Source organism: Hyperolius riggenbachi, chromosome 3 (assembly GCF_040937935.1).
Source record: "Hyperolius riggenbachi isolate aHypRig1 chromosome 3, aHypRig1.pri, whole genome shotgun sequence".
Taxonomy (NCBI): Eukaryota; Metazoa; Chordata; class Amphibia; order Anura; family Hyperoliidae; genus Hyperolius; species Hyperolius riggenbachi.
In genome coordinates this window covers 328,888,510-328,906,056 of record NC_090648.1, presented here as the reverse complement: position 1 = coordinate 328,906,056, position 17,547 = coordinate 328,888,510, and the positions used below count along the sequence as shown (strand labels likewise).

General features: G+C 45.5%; 1 protein-coding gene across 4 annotated transcripts in view; it reads left to right on the top strand.

Moving 5' to 3' along the window:
- Positions 1–4,320: 4,320 nt before the first annotated feature.
- Positions 4,321–17,547, top strand: part of LRRIQ1 (leucine rich repeats and IQ motif containing 1) — a 259,065-nt gene continuing 245,838 nt past the window's right edge. For all 4 annotated transcript variants that reach the window (XM_068276848.1, XM_068276847.1, XM_068276844.1 and 1 more), the window contains exons 1-3: positions 4,321–4,519; positions 13,214–13,334; positions 15,968–16,062. In XM_068276848.1, the coding sequence (XP_068132949.1) occupies positions 4,400–4,519; positions 13,214–13,334; positions 15,968–16,062 (336 nt within the window). In that variant the 5' untranslated portion in view covers positions 4,321–4,399. The remainder of the gene's footprint in view (positions 4,520–13,213; positions 13,335–15,967; positions 16,063–17,547) is intronic.

The following is a 17,547-nucleotide window of genomic DNA, read 5'->3' as shown; positions in this document are numbered from 1 at the left end:
ATGTCTTAAAGTGTACCAGAGATGATTGACAGTGTTGTATACATACCTGGGGCTTCCTCCAGCCCCATGCGCACAGATCACTCCCACGACGCCGTCCTTTGCTGCCTGCTGCTGCGGTATTGGGTCCCGTTAGTTCTGCCAGTCTACCCAAGGGAAGTGCGCCCTCTACGTATCTCTTCGGTGGTCGCTGGAGAGATACGTAAAGAGCGCAGTTCCTCTTGCGCAGACTGGCTGAACTAACGGGACCCAATACCGCAGCAGCAGGCAGCAGAGGACGGCGGCGTGGGAGCGATCTGTGTGCATGGGGCTGGAGGAAGACCTGGGTATGTATAAAACAGTATCAATCATCTTTGGTTTCCTTTAAGGGTGCCATACATCAGCAACTTGGCAGTGTATTTTTGGTGAAATGCTGTCAGATCACATATATTTTTGGGGGATGCACTACAGCAGAGCTCAAACTATCCCAGCAGACCTTTAACACCACTGCTAAAGTCATGTATATTTGGCCCCACCCATGACCACACCCACGGTCTGCTGCATGACCACGCCCATTTTTTGGCGCGCCGCGCTACGCGCGGCGCAGGGGTTTTTTATGCCCCCTGCAAATTTCTGGCTGCCCCCTTATATGTGCCTGTCTAGAACCGGCCCTGCTGGTGCCAGAGAGATCAGCAGGATTCTAGGCAACTGGTACTGTTTAAAGGTAAATATGGCAGCCTCCATATCCCTCTCACTTCAGGTATCCTAGATAGAACATCGAAAAAAAGATAACAGAGATGAGCGAGTTATATGGCCTTACTGGGTCTACTTAATCTAGTGTAACATTGGAAAAATGTATGAAGTACAGCATGGCCCTAAAATTAGCTCTTAGGCCTCATTCAGATCATTCAGCGCAGATGGCTGTGCAATCGGAATGCAACGCGTATTATCGCACGCTATCTGCGCTACTATGCGCTGCAGATCCCATTGACTACAGTGAATGGGATCTGTGCTGCGATTCCCGAAAATTCATGCAGCAGTGCGATAGCGCATCGCACTGCTGCTGCTGCGATGGGAGCAGTAGAAGGGCTGTCTATGCACTTCTACCGTTCTTGCATGTCACACACTATGCATGCTGCCAAAATACGCACGGCAGCGCGTATAGTCTGAATGAGCCCTAAGGCACACATCACACATGAATGTGTTTACCCATGCAGTGCTCTGATCTATCTCATGGATTCCAGCACCCCAGACCTGCATCAGAAGATAACTATGTACACCACCATGGGAACTGGGTGAATTTTCTCAGAAGCAGGACAGGAAGTCACTAAATCTACCATGGGCCAAGCACAATAAATGAATCTGAGTACCCCTGTATGGTGGATCAGTGTTGAATCGAGCAACAATACAGCATACAAAAGTAAAGCTATAGAGCAGTGATGGCTAACCTTAGCACTCCAGCTGTGGTGGAACTACAAGTCCCATGAGGCATTGCAATACTCTGACAGCGCTAAGCATAACTAAGCATAAAATGAATGGAGACTGGACATAGACATTTGTTCAGAGCCTGCACGCAGCGAATTAGAATAATGCAATTTGTTACAAGGCAGAGATGTGAACAGGCCCATAGAGTTGTATTGGCAGTGAGTTGACATGCTAAACTGATGCACTGTGAACTAACTCTAATCTCAGAGGGCAGAGAACCATGACATGTCACATCTAGCACATTTGATCAGACAAACCGTCCAATTGATCACAAATCTAAGTGACATTTAAAACACTACAATGAATCACATATTTCGATATCAAAAGATTGGTTGGCCATGTTTTCAATAAAAATAATAATAATAATAATCGTGCTAAGGTTCGCTATACACTTTAAAAAATGTTTTGCTTAATTAGACATTCAAAATGTTTAATCAATCACATATTGAATTATGTTAACCTTCCTGGCGGTAAGCCCGAGCTGAGCTCGGGCTATGCCGCTGGAAGGCACCGCTCAGGCCCCGCTGGGCCGATTTGCATAATTTTTTTTTTGCTACACGCAGCTAGCACTTTGCTAGCTGCGTGTGCAATCCGATCGCCGCCGCTCCCCATCGCGCCGCAGCCGCCCCCCCCCCTTTCCCAGACCCCGTGCGCTGCCTGGCCAATCAGTGCCAGGCAGCGCTGAGGGGTGGATCGGAGTCGCCTTTGACGTGACGACGGGGGAAGCCCTCCAGGAGATCCCGTTCTTCGGAGGGGCTGGGGGGATGCCGCTGAGCAGCGGCTATCATTTAGCGAGACCTTGTCTCGCTCAGGCATGGGCTTCCGAATTCCGCGGAAGCTAAAATTCCGAAATTCCGCCGGAATTGGGGTTTCCGCATGGTTCCGCGGAATTCGGAATTTGCAATCCGGAATTCGGAATTTGCAATCCGGAATTCGGAATTCCGGCAAAATCGGAATCGGAATGAATTGACCAATCAGGAGATGCGGAATGAGTTGACCAATCATAATCAGCGGAGAGTTACTGCGCTAAAATAACGGTTTCAACATTTTTTTTATCCAAATTTACAAAACACAAATCAACTTTATTAACAATAGATATTTCAAATGAGCAATTGAGTGTTTCCTCCTAAATTTACGGAAATCCGTTTAAAAATTACGGAAGTCCGTTTAAAAATACGGAAAGTGCACGTGGCGGAATACCGCGGAATTCCGCGGAATGTAGCGGAATTCCACCGGAATGTAGCGGAAGCGGAATTTCGGTAGTGGCGGTATGCGGAATTACCGCGGAATCGGAAATTGGCTCTTCCGACCATGCCTGGTCTCGCTACATGATATAAAAAAAAAACGGCTGTGCTGCTCCCTGGCGGATTTTAATAAACCGCCAGGAGGGTTAAACACTGCACTCGATAATTTTCAACTTTCTATTGATGTCAAAGGATAAAATCGAACAAAATATTGATCAAAAAATGTTAGTTATTTTATGTCAGTCATTAAATAATCATGCAAACGGCAAGGAAGGCCGCAATAGCAGCATAGGGGCAGATATTGTGGCTGGGAACGCGAAGAATCACTCGCGTTCCCAGCCTGACGGCCGGTGACGGCGGAACCGGATGTGGCCGCTGGCGGGGGTCAGGAAGATCGGAGGGACACGGCGAGGGCACCGATCAGCTGCAGGGGGCTGAGGAAAGCCCTAGGTGAGTAAAACTCATTTTTTTTTCAGACTTAAAGAGAACCTGTACTGAGTAAAAATATTTAAAATAAACACACGAGGTAACTTTAAATAAACATTACATAGTTACCTTGCCATCAGTTTCTCTCAGAAGCTCACCATTTTCTTTTGACAATTATCCCTTCCAGTTCTGACAACATTTTGTCAGAACTGAAATATATCAGTTGCTGTCAGTTATAGCTGAGAGGAAAACTGATGTACCAGGTAATGTCCATGTTTCCCTATGGCTCAAGTGGGCGATGTTACAGTTTAACTGTGTGCTGACCAGAAAGCTGTTATGGGTAATGGCCATTTTCAAAATGGAGGACGGAAAATTCCCTTGATCACAGTGAACAAACAGGACGCAGGACAGGAGAAAGACAATGAGTAGACTACATGGAAGGTAAGTATGACTTGTGTATGCTTATTTTAACTTTTTTAATTTTCAGTTCAGGTTTTCTTTAAGGTTCACTTTAAGGCAGGAATCTCCAGGCGGATCGACTAGGGTTAGGCATTGAGAGGGAGGGCTAGCTAAAATGTTACCAATATTTTACTGTTATGCTGGGGATACACGGGCGACAAATGCTTATCAATCGAGCCGCTGATGGCTCGATTGATAATATCCGACAGGTCCGATGACCCGCCGGATAGATTCCCCGCTCGATCCCTGCAGGCGGACAATAGCGGGGAATCGAGAGAAAGATAAGGAGCGCCCGCAGGGACGCGGCGGGAGTTGATACACAGGGTTGACCTGTGTATCCCCAGCATTAGACCTAGTAGAATATCAGTAGATAATCTATTAGCGGCTATTTCTAGTGCCATTTTTAAATGCTTGCCATATGATTATCATACTGTATCTAGATTCTAGGGGTATATCTGGTTACCTAACACCTGCCTTGCTAGCAAGCTTTTTCCTGTGTGGACAAATCACACAGACTAGTCAGTCCAGTCCCTAGCTGAGCTAAAGTGAATTGTGTGTGTGGAATTCCTTCCTTCCATGCTCTCTAGTCACTGTCTGTACTTTTACTGCTGCATTCACGTACAGAACCTCATCTGCTAGATATAATTACACCAGCAGCGGCGCAGCCGTCTAACCAGAATACGCATGATCACCCTCTCTCCTGGGTCTCCCCACCCTTAGTGACGTGCAGCGCCGCAGCCCCTCCCATCCTTCGTGTACTGGTCGGAATGATCAGGTGACGGAGATAAGAGACCGGGAACTAATACAGCATGGGAGAGGAACTATGCCTTCAGCTGATTACATCTTCTCCAGAGCGGGTGGAGGGCAATTCCTCTGAAGAAGAAAGCGAGGATGAATATGACGGCTCTGCGGACAGCGGCGGTGACGAGGTGTGCAGAGAGTAGCTGCAGTTAGAAGCGTTGTGTTCATGTTGCTAGGCAACCATTCAGCTGTCTGTATATGCCTATTTCACGCATGCGTACAGAACCTGGACTGGCTGGTCTCCCCTCTCTCTGGCTATTGCTTTAGGCATCATACATTTCCAAACATGTCTTCGGTGTTCATGCCTGTTTCAAGTTTCTATCTATCTATCTATCTATCTATCTATCTATCTATCTATCTATCTATCTATCTATCTATCTATCTATCTATATATATATATATATATATATATATATATATACAAATATATATATAATTTCCAATTGTAGTCATGTAACTACATGTGTGCCTAAATATTTGTGCAAACATGCTTGTTTTCTATCACAGTGTGGCAGGACTTCTGATGATCAGTGTACAATTTCGAAACACTATCACCCTATGCATACATGGAAAACTTTGGCCTGCAGTGCCATAGGGGAGGTAAGGAGGGGGCCACTAGACTCTAGGGAACTGTATAGGGGGGCACTAGACACCAGAAAACTGTATAGAGCAGGGAGGGAGGGAAGGCACTAGACTCCAAGGAGTTCTATATGGGGAAAAAGGGGGTCCACTTGACACCAGGGAACTGTATAAGGGGAGGTAGTGAGGGGCGCCACTAGACACAAGGAAACTGTATAGGGAGGAAAGTGGCCACTAGACATCGAGGTTGACCCTCGACTTGGTCCCAGTTTTCAATTTCATCCCACTGTGTATTTGAGTTAGACACCCTTGCCCTTATGTAAGGTTTTGGGATTTCGGTACTTATCCGTTAGCCGGGCGCAGGGGCGTTTCTAGGGTCCTTGGAGATCGGGGGCACCTGTGGGCACCAGGTGGGGAGGTATATGGCAAAAAATGGGCGTGACCATGAGGTGAGTGGGTGTGGCCATGGGTGGGGCCAAATGTACATGAACTTAGCAGCGGTGTAAGCTACAGATAACGGGCCTGCCCATCGAAATATTGGATGGAGCCCCCTGTCCTTTATTTAGATCATTTACAATCAGTATAGGCATAGATCAAAGATGTATACGCACATACAATTTTGATTGGTCAATCACTGACCCCCAATTTTACCACCCCCGTGCAGTAAGTGGGCCAACAGACAATGAATTTTATGAACAGAGCTAAAATTGGCTAATCAAAATTGTATGTGTGTACCAGGCTTTACAGCTAATACTGTACATACTGAAAGTAGCAGGGATCAGCATACAATACAGCTGGTTTACAATCAGTAAAGGCACAGAGTAACACCTTACACTGTACACACTGGAGGTAAATCAGCACACAGTGCAGGCAGTAGAGAACAGCGTATACTGTACATACTGTAGGCAGCAGAATTCAGCACACTGCAGCTAGCGTGCCAAAAACATGAGGATCACGTTGTGCGGCGTGCTTATCGCGCCGCACCGAAAAATGGGTGGGCCATGGACCAGAATATAGGTGTGGTAACGGGTGGAGACAAATTTACATGAACCTAGCAATGGTGGGACATTAGATTATGACAGTGGTGGCGAACCTTTTGGAGGCCGAGTGCCCAAACTGCAACCCAAAAGTCACTTATCTATCGCAAAGTGGCAACAGCAATTTAAACTAAATACTGTACAAACGTTTTGACTCATACATGAACATTATGGAAAATTCAAGTTGAAAATAAACTGTGAAGATAAACAATTTCATCCATCCTACTCCTGAAAAATGTATTCAATTTTTTAGAACCTCCCAGTTTTATTTTCTGTTTTAAAAAGCTAAAAAAGTAGGTTTAATGCTATTGTCTCATATGATAAGGATTCAGCTTTTCCCATAGTCTCGCAGCTAGCAATCATGTGACCCCCCAACAAGACAAATTCAGCAATCATGAGGCCCCCAACAAATCATGAGGCCCCCAACAAGACAAATTCAGCAATCATGAGGCCTCCAACAAATTATGAGGCCCACAACAAGACAAATTCAGCAATCATGAAGCCCCCAACAAATCATGAGGCCCCCAACAAGACAAATTCAGCAATCTTGAGGCCCCCAACAAATCATAAGGCTTCCAACAAGACAAATTCAGCAGTCATGAGGCACATAAATAGACAGCATTTCACATAAATAGGCAGAATTCCCCCTAGCCCCCCAAGTTAGGTAGTGAGTGACAGGGACCCCCAGGTTAGCTAGTGAGTGACAGGTGCCTCCAGTTAGGTAGTGAGTGACAGGGACCCCGATAGTGAGTGACAGGGAGCTCCTTTAGGTAGTGAGTGAGTGCCAGGGAGCCCCTTTAGGTAGTGAGTGAGTGCCAGGGAGCCCCTTTAGGTAGTGAGTGAGTGCCAGGGAGCCCCTTCAGGCAGTGAGTGAGTGCCAGGGAGCCCCTTCAGGCAGTGAGTGAGTGCCAGGGAGCCCCTTCAGGCAGTGAGTGAGTGCCAGGGAGCCCCTTCAGGCAGTGAGTGAGTGCCAGGGAGCCCCTTCAGGCAGTGAGTGAGTGCCAGGGAGCCCCTTCAGGCAGTGAGTGAGTGCCAGGGAGGCCCTTTAGGTAGTGAGTGAGTGACAGGGAGCCCCTTTAGGCAGTGAGTGAGGGACAGGAAGCCCCTTTAGGCAGTGAGTGAGTGCCAGGGAGCCCCTTTAGGGAGTGAGTGACAGGGAGCCCCTTTAGGCAGTGAGTGAGTGCCAGGGAGTCCCTTTAGGCAGTGAGTGAGTGCCAGGGAGCCCCTTTAGGCAGTGAGTGAGTGCCAGGGAGGCCCTTTAGGCAGTGAGTGAGTGCCAGGGAGCCCCTTGAGTGAGTGAGTGAGTGAGTGACAGGGAGCCCCTTTAGGCAGTGAGTGAGTGCCAGGGAGCCCCTTTAGGGAGTGAGTGAGTGCCAGGGAGCCCCTTTAGGGAGTGAGTGAGTGCCAGGGAGCCCCTTTAGGCAGTGAGTGAGTGACAGGGAGCCCCTTTAGGCAGCGAGTGAGTAACAGGGAGCCCCTTTAGGGAGTGAGTGAGTGACAGGGAGGCCCTTTAGGTAGTGAGTGAGTGACAGGGAGGCCCTTTAGGGAGTGAGTGCCAGGGAGCCCCTTTAGGGAGTGAGTGAGTGAGTGACAGGGAGCCCCTTTAGGAAGTGAGTGAGTGACAGGGAGGCCCTTTAGGTAGTGAGTGAGTGACAGTGAGGCCCTTTAGGCAGTGAGTGAGTGACAGTGAGGCCCTTTAGGCAGTGAGTGAGTGCCAGGGAGTCCCTTTAGGGAGTGAGTGAGTGAGTGCCAGGGAGCCCCTTTAGGAAGTGAGTGAGTGACAGGGAGGCCCTTTAGGTAGTGAGTGAGTGCCAGGGAGCCCCTTTAGGGAGTGAGTGAGTGCCAGGGAGCCCCTTTAGGGAGTAAGTGACAGGGAGGCCCTTTAGGGAGTGAGTGAGTGACAGGGAGGCCCCCCCCCTCTAGCCGCCGCCGCTCCCCCCCCCCCCCATTACCTCGCAGCAGACCTCATGATCAGCGGCGACCTGACCAGTACCAGCGGGCGCCGGACACACCCGCTCGATATGCGGAAGTGATGTCACTTCCGCATATCAATGCGGGCGCTGGGTCCGAGCGCCTGCACGGTTGGTCGCCGGCTCGCCGCCTGATCCCGAGGTCTGAGTGACGCGGCAGCGGCGGCTGGAGGAAGCCGCTGACAGAGGGGGTGAGCAGCGGCCGGGCGGAGATCCGTGGCTCCCCAGGACAGTTTGGGGGCACTTGCCCCCCCAAAATAGGGCTAGCGATGCCCCTGGCCTGGCGCATCCTCTAGGTGGCGATAATTACTATTTCCCCCTCCAGGCTGCCATGGATAGTAGGGAAAGATGTAACTCTGCTGGAGTTCTATCGCCACCTAGAGGATGCGCCCGGCTAATGGAAAAGAACCGGGATTTCTTCATCTCCTGTAGCTGTATGTAGCTACCCAAACCTCAACCTAGCCTATTGCTGGTTGCCTAAACATAAGACTGCGTTAACAGCGGGATTTGCATTGTGTTCCCTGTACACACAGGAATGCAACTGAATGAAAAAGTCATACCGCGAGCTATGGGTGCATTACATTGTATACTGTTAATGCATACATTATGCGGGGCAGCGCGGTGGCATAGTGATTAGTGCTCTTGTCTTGCAACATTGGGTTCCCTGGTTTGAATCCCAGCCTGGGCACTATCTGCATGGAGTTTGAATGTTCTCCCTGTGTTGTTGTGGGTTTCCTCTGCACACTGGGTCCTCCCACATTCCAAAACATACAGATAAGTTGATTGGCTTCCCCCTAAATTGGCTCTAGACTCCGATACATACACTTTACGATATAGACATATGACTATGGTAGGGATTAGATTGTGAGCCTTTCTAAGGGACAGTTAAGTGACAAGACTTTATACTCTGTACTGTGATGCTGAAGATGTCTGCACTATATAATTACTAAATAATAATAATACCATACTCCATTAGACCTCGCCGCACCAAATGTGGCTTTATCTTATGGCCAGTCTGAAATCTCTCCTCCACAGCCAGATTGTGCTTAAAAATGCACACAACAGTGTATTATAACAATGTAATGTTTAAAACATGCACAGTATCAACATGCATATTCAAAAGCACAGACAGTACAAATACAGTGTGTTAGAACGCAATGCGTGAACTGTGACCAGGGGAGGACTGGCCAGGGGGGGAAGGGGGGAGATTTCCCCCCAGGCTGCCTCTCATTTAATGATTTAGGGCTGGCACTGTGAATGGTGAATTCAGGTTTTTGTATAAGGCAATGTGAAACACTAGGCTGAATGAGGGAAATAAATGCCCAATTACAGAGCAATTGCAGGGCGGGCAAGCTAGTAAATATACACAGCATGATACAGAGCAGAGGCTTGCCTGCAGGGTCCGTGGGGAAAAAATCTGTCTGGTCTCTTACCATTGTTAACTGCATGTGCACAGCTACATAAGATATTGTCTAGGCTGAAAAGTTTTCGACAGTCCCTAGACTCCAGAAAGGCTGCTTGCAGGACTTGTGTAAGACATAGAAACCCCAACCGTTGTAACTCAAAATGTATTATGTGCCCCCCCGGTGCCAGTGCATTTATACTTTACCTGTCAAGCTGTAAGGAGTGTCCTTGCTGTATTTCCCACATGACTATCGGTATATAGCACATGGGGCACGTGTGTGATGTCATTTAGGCTGGGGCTGCCGTGAAAACGGGCCTCTAGTGTTCCCCCCCAGGCCAAAAGGTCCCAATCCTCCCCTGACTGTGACTAGGTCTTTAGTACGCAGGAAGTTTCCATCTGACCCACTTCCTAAGTGTGAGAAAAAGGAGAATGACAATATTAAAGCGGATCCGAGATGAAAAACTAACTATAACAAGTAACTTGTCTATATATCTTATCCAAAGTTTACACAGCAAATCTAGCTGCAAACAGCTTTAATAGAAAATTATTATTTCTTCCTGTGATACAATGACAGCAGCCATGTTGTTTGTAAACTTTACACAGAGGCAGGCTTATCTGTATCTTGAGCACTCAGCCTGTGAAAAAAACGAATCCCCCCCTCCTCCATCCTCCCTCCTCCATCCTCCCTCCTCCCCTCTGCCTCTGAAATCAATGGCTAGTAACACCTCCTCCTCCTCCTGCCCAGACTGAGCTCCCATGAGCCCTTGCTACTGCCAAGGCTCTCTGAAAACCTGTGGGCGTGGTTTATTTAGTTCATGGGGAATTAGAGTATTAAAACAAAAAAGTATTTGGCTTGAGCCATGCCCTATAAACAATAGGAATGGAACACAATTATGCAATGAGTAAAATTTCACCGGGATCTACTTTAAGCAGCAAAAATAAAAGGCTGAAGCTAGTTTTGTAATGTAATACGACCTGCCAACATGTGAGATGGCATTATTGTCTAGCACAAGGGTACCAAAAAATCAGTGGTCCAATTTTTTTTTTGAGCGTTTAGGGAGCATTTGAAAACGCTAGCGTTTTGTAAAAACGCTCAGCTAATGTAAATGGATGGGGCAACTTCCACTGGAGCGATTGCGATTAGAAAAATGGGAGCGTTAGCGCTTCAATGTTAAGTATGTAATCGCTGGCAATCAGATTTTAAAACGCTAATCGCTACACAACTGCTGGCAAATTGATACACTTTTTAAAATGCTCCCTAAAACGCTCATGAAATTGCTTACAAACTGCTCATACAAAACGCTAGCGATTGCGATTAGCGATAGCGTTTTGTACTGGGTTCCAGGCCTGACAGATTCCCCTGCATCAACTTCTTAGCCTTTAAAAAAACACTCCCCATGGAGTTATTTATTCATGTCTACCTTTTATCAGTTACTAGCACCTGGGAGCGCACATGTTCACAACTCCTGCACGCACATGCCCGTGCCCGTCCATGCTGGCATGCTCACTATCCCACACACAACCACTACTTCCCTTATGCGCAGCCCATGGGCACAAATTTATGGGTTTTTATTTAGTATGATGATTAAATATTTAAAGAATGTAAATTAAATAGAGGTGCTGAAGTTACAGATCATGGCTGGAGACCATGTGAAACATTCCTTGGCACGCCAGTGGCCTTTGGACCCTCATTTTAGAATCACTAGTCTAGACCTGTCTTTCCCATCATAATTACGGTATGTAATCCCCTGTAAATACTGCTGCACTCAATATGCCAGCAAATATGGAAAATGCAACAGTGGCCATAGTCCTGGTTGGTTGATTTACATCCCAATCCCAAAGAAGGGCATTTCCAAGGGATGTTCAACATACCGAATAATTGCCCTCATTTTACATGCTAGCAAGGTTTTACTGTACCAGGTTTCATGCTAGCAATTTCACACAAATCTGAAATACTTTGAGCACATACAGTAACGAGAAGGCAAGATTCTTTGGCGAACATCCTGATACTGGGAAAGATTGAGGGCAAAAGGAGGAGGGGATGTCAGAGAATGAGATGACTAGATAGTATCATGGAAGCAACACTCATAAACTTGGACAAGCTTTGAAAGGCAGTAGAGGATAGAGGGGACCTACGTGATGTGGTCCATAGGGTCACAAAGAGTCAGACATGACTGAATAGCGACTGAACAAAAAAAAAACAGCTAAAAGGTAGTATTTATCAAGGTATCCATGGTAGGGTTAAAAATAGCACAAGAACTCCTTTAGGGCTGGAACCCACAAGAGCGTTTTTTTGAGCATTTTGGCAGCGCTGCGATACGCTAGCGTTTTGCCAAAATGCTCAGCTGATGTTAATGGATGGGGCAACTTCCACAGGAGCATTTGCGTTTCCCAGAAATGCAAACGCAGGACCTGCAGCATTTTGGGAGCGTTAGCGCTTCAATGTAAAGTATTGAAACGCTAGCAGAAACGCTCAGCAAAACCTAAACTGAGCGGTTTTGCTAGCGTTTTGCGGTTCAGCACACTGTAACAAAATTAAAAATAATTCACAGGACCAATCAGGATAAAAACGCAAAACGCTACATAACCGCTGAGCAAAAAAATACACTGTTGCAAAACGCGACCGAAAACGTGCATGAATCCGCTTGCAAACCGCTCAGACAAAACGCTAGCGGTTGCGTTTTGCGTTTGCGGATTTCAGTGGGTTCCAGCCCCTACAGTGTCATTGTGGTGAGGGGTAACCATCTTAGCAATGTATCTGTGGAATAATAGTTACGCGCTTCTTATGTGTGGACAGAAGAAAAAAATAAAGTTCTGCATTGGATATTTGGTTTATTTCCTAATGAGCATTTTAAATTTGACTAGATGCTGTGGTCAGCGCATGGACTTACTGTTTGCAATGACTGTTCAAAAAATGCTGCAGCTTAATGTTCCCATTGCCCTATTATTTATCTTTTGCTTTTTAAAAATGATGTTGGCTGACGAGATTAAATATGAAATAAAATACTAACTGAGTGCTCGTGTGTGTGTGTGTGTGTGTGTGTGTGTGTGTGTGTGTGTGTGTGTGTGTGTGTGTGTGTGTGTGTGTGTGTATGTAGATAGATAGATAGATAGATAGATAGATAGATAGATAGATAGATAGATAGATAGATAGATAGATAAATTAGATTAGATTAGATTAGATTATATAGTTGAAGGGAACCTGAAGTGAGAGGCATGTGGTGGCTGCCATATTTATTTCCTTAGAAGCAATACCAGTTGCCTAAAGTCATGCTGATCTCTTGGCCTGTAGCAGCGTTGCAGAATCCCACACCTAACACAAGCATTTGACTTATTCAGTCACACCTCAGTCAGAGAATCTGATCTGATCATGCTTGTTCAGGTCCTATGGTTAAATGGTTAAATGTATAAGAGGCAGATCAACAGGATGGCCTGGCAACTTGTATTGTTTAAAGCACACCTGAGCTAAATCAACATGGAGAAATGGGGGAAGTAGGTATATATTGTAATACACTGTCAGTGGTCCTGATGCCCACTACTCCACCTGTTCTCTCTGTCCCCCCATTCCTACCTAAATGCCCCTCCAGGAGCCTCTTCCGGGTCACCGGGGTTGGGCATTACTGCGCAGATGCTGGTCGGCCTGTGCACGTCCTACATCACTCACCCGTGGCCTACAGCGTACTGCGCATGACGTCACGACTACAAGAACAGGGGGAGCGGTGGGCATCAGGACAACTTACAGTATATGCCTGCTCCCCCTCCATACCCTCTTTTTTCAGGTGTGCTTCAATGTAGTACTGTAGTATGTAATGCTTGCATTTTCATTTGTAGGTGATAGAAGAGCTTCCAGAATCTGTAATTTCATGTTTGCAGTTTCTTAAACAAAGGAGTGAAGGTGCAGAGAAAATCATTCTGCAAGATTTGGAATCCAACAGCTCTGATTATTATGCAGGTGATCATTGTATTGTTGTTGTCTTTGAGAGTATATGTGCCTGTTGTTGTGCAATACAGTGTGAGCTGAAAGGGTTAAGCGTTAGCTGACTACATGCTGAATAGTTAGAGTAGAGTTGCAGCCACGGAGTAGTGATGACATCTCATTATGGTACTCGCCCCTGCAGTTGCATACTGAGCCAATGGCTCAATATGTATTTCCTGGGGTGTGCTTTACTAGCCTTCAAGGTCATGTAATATAGATTAGTTTAGTGTGTGCCCCTTCTTCTGCTACAAGCAAACCTGAACTGAAGAATAAAAGTCAAAATAAACATACACGCATCATACTTGCCTCTTTCCGTGTAGTCTACTCATCAATCCCTTGATTCTCCGTCCTCCATTTTAAAAATGGTGATGACCAAGTAACAGCTTGCGGGTCAGCACTCGAGATGTCGCGAATATATAATTTTCCGTTCGCAAATGTCGAACGTGAACTTCCACAAATGTTCGCGAATCTGGTGAACCGCCATAGACTTCAATGGGCCGGGAATTTTTTAAATCTACAAATACTTTCTGGCCACAGAAGTTTCTGGCTACAAAAGTGATGGAAAAGTTTTTTTCAAGGGGTCTAACACCTGGACTGTGGCATGCCAGAGGGGGATCCATGCCAAAAGTTTCACCAAAAATTACGGAGTTGACACAAAGTCGGGTTTTAATCCCCAAAGGGCAGAAATCACATTATGCACAGTTCTGGGTGTCAGTGGGCTGTGGAGTGTTTCACACAGAGAAATGCAATAGTACTAGCATATTACAGTTAAATAATAATGCACTGGAGTGGTCCTGTGCCTGCAACTTAATGAGGCAACAGCAGTAGTGTGCACACAGCTTTGGGTGTCAGTGGTCTGTGGAGTGTCACACACACACACAAAAAACACAGGAGATGGATACTAGCCCTCAACAGGTCTGTTTAGGGTGGTTTCACAGCAAGTGAGAAACAAGAACACAGGCCTAGCTAATGTTTTCTCTACCTATCTGCAACAAGTCTGACTCTGCTCTCACTAACAGTCAGCAGCCAGTCAGCAGCCAGCAGAGAATTAATTCAATATGGCCACCACTATTGCTTTTTGATATGGGGGTGTGGGTTCCAGGAAGGGGTGCTAGCCTATTGGCTGCCATGTGTCTGCTGACTTTGAGGTAAGGGGTCAAAGTTTAGCTCAATGATAATGTATAGGGGGCGAATCGAACATGCCAAATGTTCGCTGTTCGCCACAAATGTGAACAGACGATGTTCGCAGAATACTGCTCATTGGCGAACTGTTCGGGTCATCTCTAGTGGCCACTAATGATCAAATCCTTTTTTGTCTAATCTTAACAAATATATGTAGTAGAAGGGTTAACTCAGTGAATATATTGAATAGATACTTTAGGCAGTCTCTTACATAACATAGGGATGGTAAGATTGGACAAAAAGATTAGTGTGTAAGCACCATAAAACTTCCAGTTCTGACTAGATCTAGTCGGAACTGGAAGGAATTTTATAACTAAGAGAGTTGTAATTATGCATGGTGTGGACACACTGGGTCCAGTTGATAGTTAAAGGGTATATACAGCGAATTAACAGCTTTTTAGTTATATAAAAAATAACTGAAAAAAACGTAAAAGGCTTGTTTGCAGTAAACAGGAGAGACGCATTGTATATGAAAGGTTTGTTCAGGGCATCAGAAGTCAACTTACTAAAGTCAAGCCTTTTATGATTTTGTTGTTTATCAGACCTCTGGCAGATATTAATTATTTAACTAAAAAGCTATTATTTTGTTATAGTGCCCCTTTAAACTGCACAGTTGGCAAGCAGCAACTGCTCATTTTACAGCAGATCAGACAGGGATTCTATATACTAATGCTGGGGATACATGTACGTTTCTGTACCGTGTATCGAGCAGCTGATCCGGCCAACTGATAATATTCAGCTGGTCCGATCACGCTGCTCAACCCCCGCCCGCTCGATCCCCGCCGGTGGAAAATTACAGGGAATCGAGCGGCTGATAAGGAGCGCCGGCTGGGAATCGAGCTGTAATCAATCCGCGGGGACGCGGCTGGTGTCGATCCGGCGGCTTATTTGGCCACCGGATCGACCCGTGTATTCCCAACTGAAGCTTGTAAGAATGCATGGACCATGGGTAGCAGCTTAGTGTGGGCGGCACTATTGTGGTCAAGGCTTAGTGAAGCGGATGTGGTGCAGACTTTGGCCGGTGGAGGCGCACACTCAGGCTTTGGGTGGTGGGGGCTCTGTGGCATTTGTGGTGTGAGATTCTTTTGAGAAAATGGTTTACTGCACATTGTTAGAAGAAAATGGTGAGCTTCTGAGAGGACATGACGGCGAGGTAAGTATGTCATATTAACTTGCAGGCACATCGTGTTTTTTATTTGAAATAATTTTACTTGGTTCAAGTTTCCTTTCAATATGGCTGCACTTTAGAAATGTCACTCTATTACTTTAGAAGTATGGAATAGATATGAAAGTTGGTTCTGAATCCATACCCATACCTTATATTTTTGAATGGATTTGGCTGCACATAATTTGTGATTGCTTTATTAAGAATTTCCATGTGTGTGTGTTTTTTTTTTTTGTTTTTTTGTTTTTTTTTGTTATAACAGATCAGATTCTGCAACCTTTAAAAGACCTTAATTCAGGTTTTTTGGCGCAACTGGCTTCTGAGTATAATGAAGACCCTGACGCACTTGTAAAACGGGTATGCTACTTGTAACTTTTGGTAATGTAGAATTATTGTACATTTTAAAGAGAACCTGAACTGAAAAGTAAAAGTCAAAATAACCATACACTGGTCATACTTATCTCCTGTGCAGTCTACTTATCAATCTCTATCTCCTCTACTGCATCCCATTTGTCCACTGTGATCAAGGGAATTCTCTGTCCTCCATTTTGAAAATGGCCATTACCCCATAACAACTTTCTGGTCAGCACGCTGTTACACTGTTAAACTGTAATATCATGCACTTGAGCCATAGGAAAACATAGCCATTACTTGGCACATCAGTTGTCCTCTCAGCCATAACTGACAGCAACTGATAAATAACTGACAGCAACTGATATATTTCAATTCTGACAAAATATTGTCAGAACTGGAAGTTATTATTGTCAGAAGAAAATGGTGAGCTTCTGAGAGGAACTAATAGCAAGGCAACTATGTAATGTTCATTTGAAGTTACCTCATGTGTTTATTTTTAAATAATTTTACTCAGTACAGGTTCCCTTTAAATGCAAGTGTATTTCCAGATTTGCAAATTTATATCTTTTATAAAGATGACCTTTACAAAAGCATGTTAATGGGAATTTGTGAGCTGGTTTGCATATGTTATGGGCAAAACCAGAAATCAGCCAAAGTGGTAAGTGTCCGGTAGTATTGTTTGAATTTAGGTCATTGCTATATTCGACCCGAATATGGCTGTTCAAAATTGGTTTGGGCCCTCCTGAAAAACACCTAATTCAACTGTACAAATTCAGTAAAATTGCATTGAAGTCTAAAGTGCCAGCATTCACGGTTTAAAGCAAATCCCCCATATATGCTTGAATCACTGAATTTGTAGGGTATGTTAAGGAGAACAGTGGGAACAAGAAGGGCATGGAGAGGGTAGTGCTGGTGGCAGTGTGGGGCTTGCTATACAAAGTATAGCTAGCCCCAAACCATATTTGAAATTTCTTCCAGTTCCCCCTATTGGTCCTTTAACAGAACAATGAGAATCCTCCCTGGGAGTATTCCCATTGGTCTGTTAAAGGACCAATAGGGGGTGCTGGAGGGAATTTTAAGGATGCTCTGGGGCTTGCTATACTACGTATAGCAAGTGCCAGCAGTGATTGACGTCTGCTGCACTCTTCATCATTCATTGTCCTCAAGAAGTGGCAGGGATTGACATGTACTCTGTATCGTTATTGAGAGGATATTGGCGTTGGACATTTCTGAGGATACTGTTGTGGGAGTAACCATGGCTGTATTTTATTTAACTTTTAACTCTTTGTGTAAATGGGTAAGGTGTACATCAGTACTTTCTATTCTCATTTCCCATGGGAAGGGGGCAGGTGTGTCGTCGTATATACTGTTGCCATGTTTGCAAAGAAGTAAAATTTAAAAATCTAGTTAGTTTTAGACAATACATTTGGCTGGGTTTATGTGAAAGGGTAATGTTTAATGTGTAGGCTAATTCCACAAGGAAAGTGG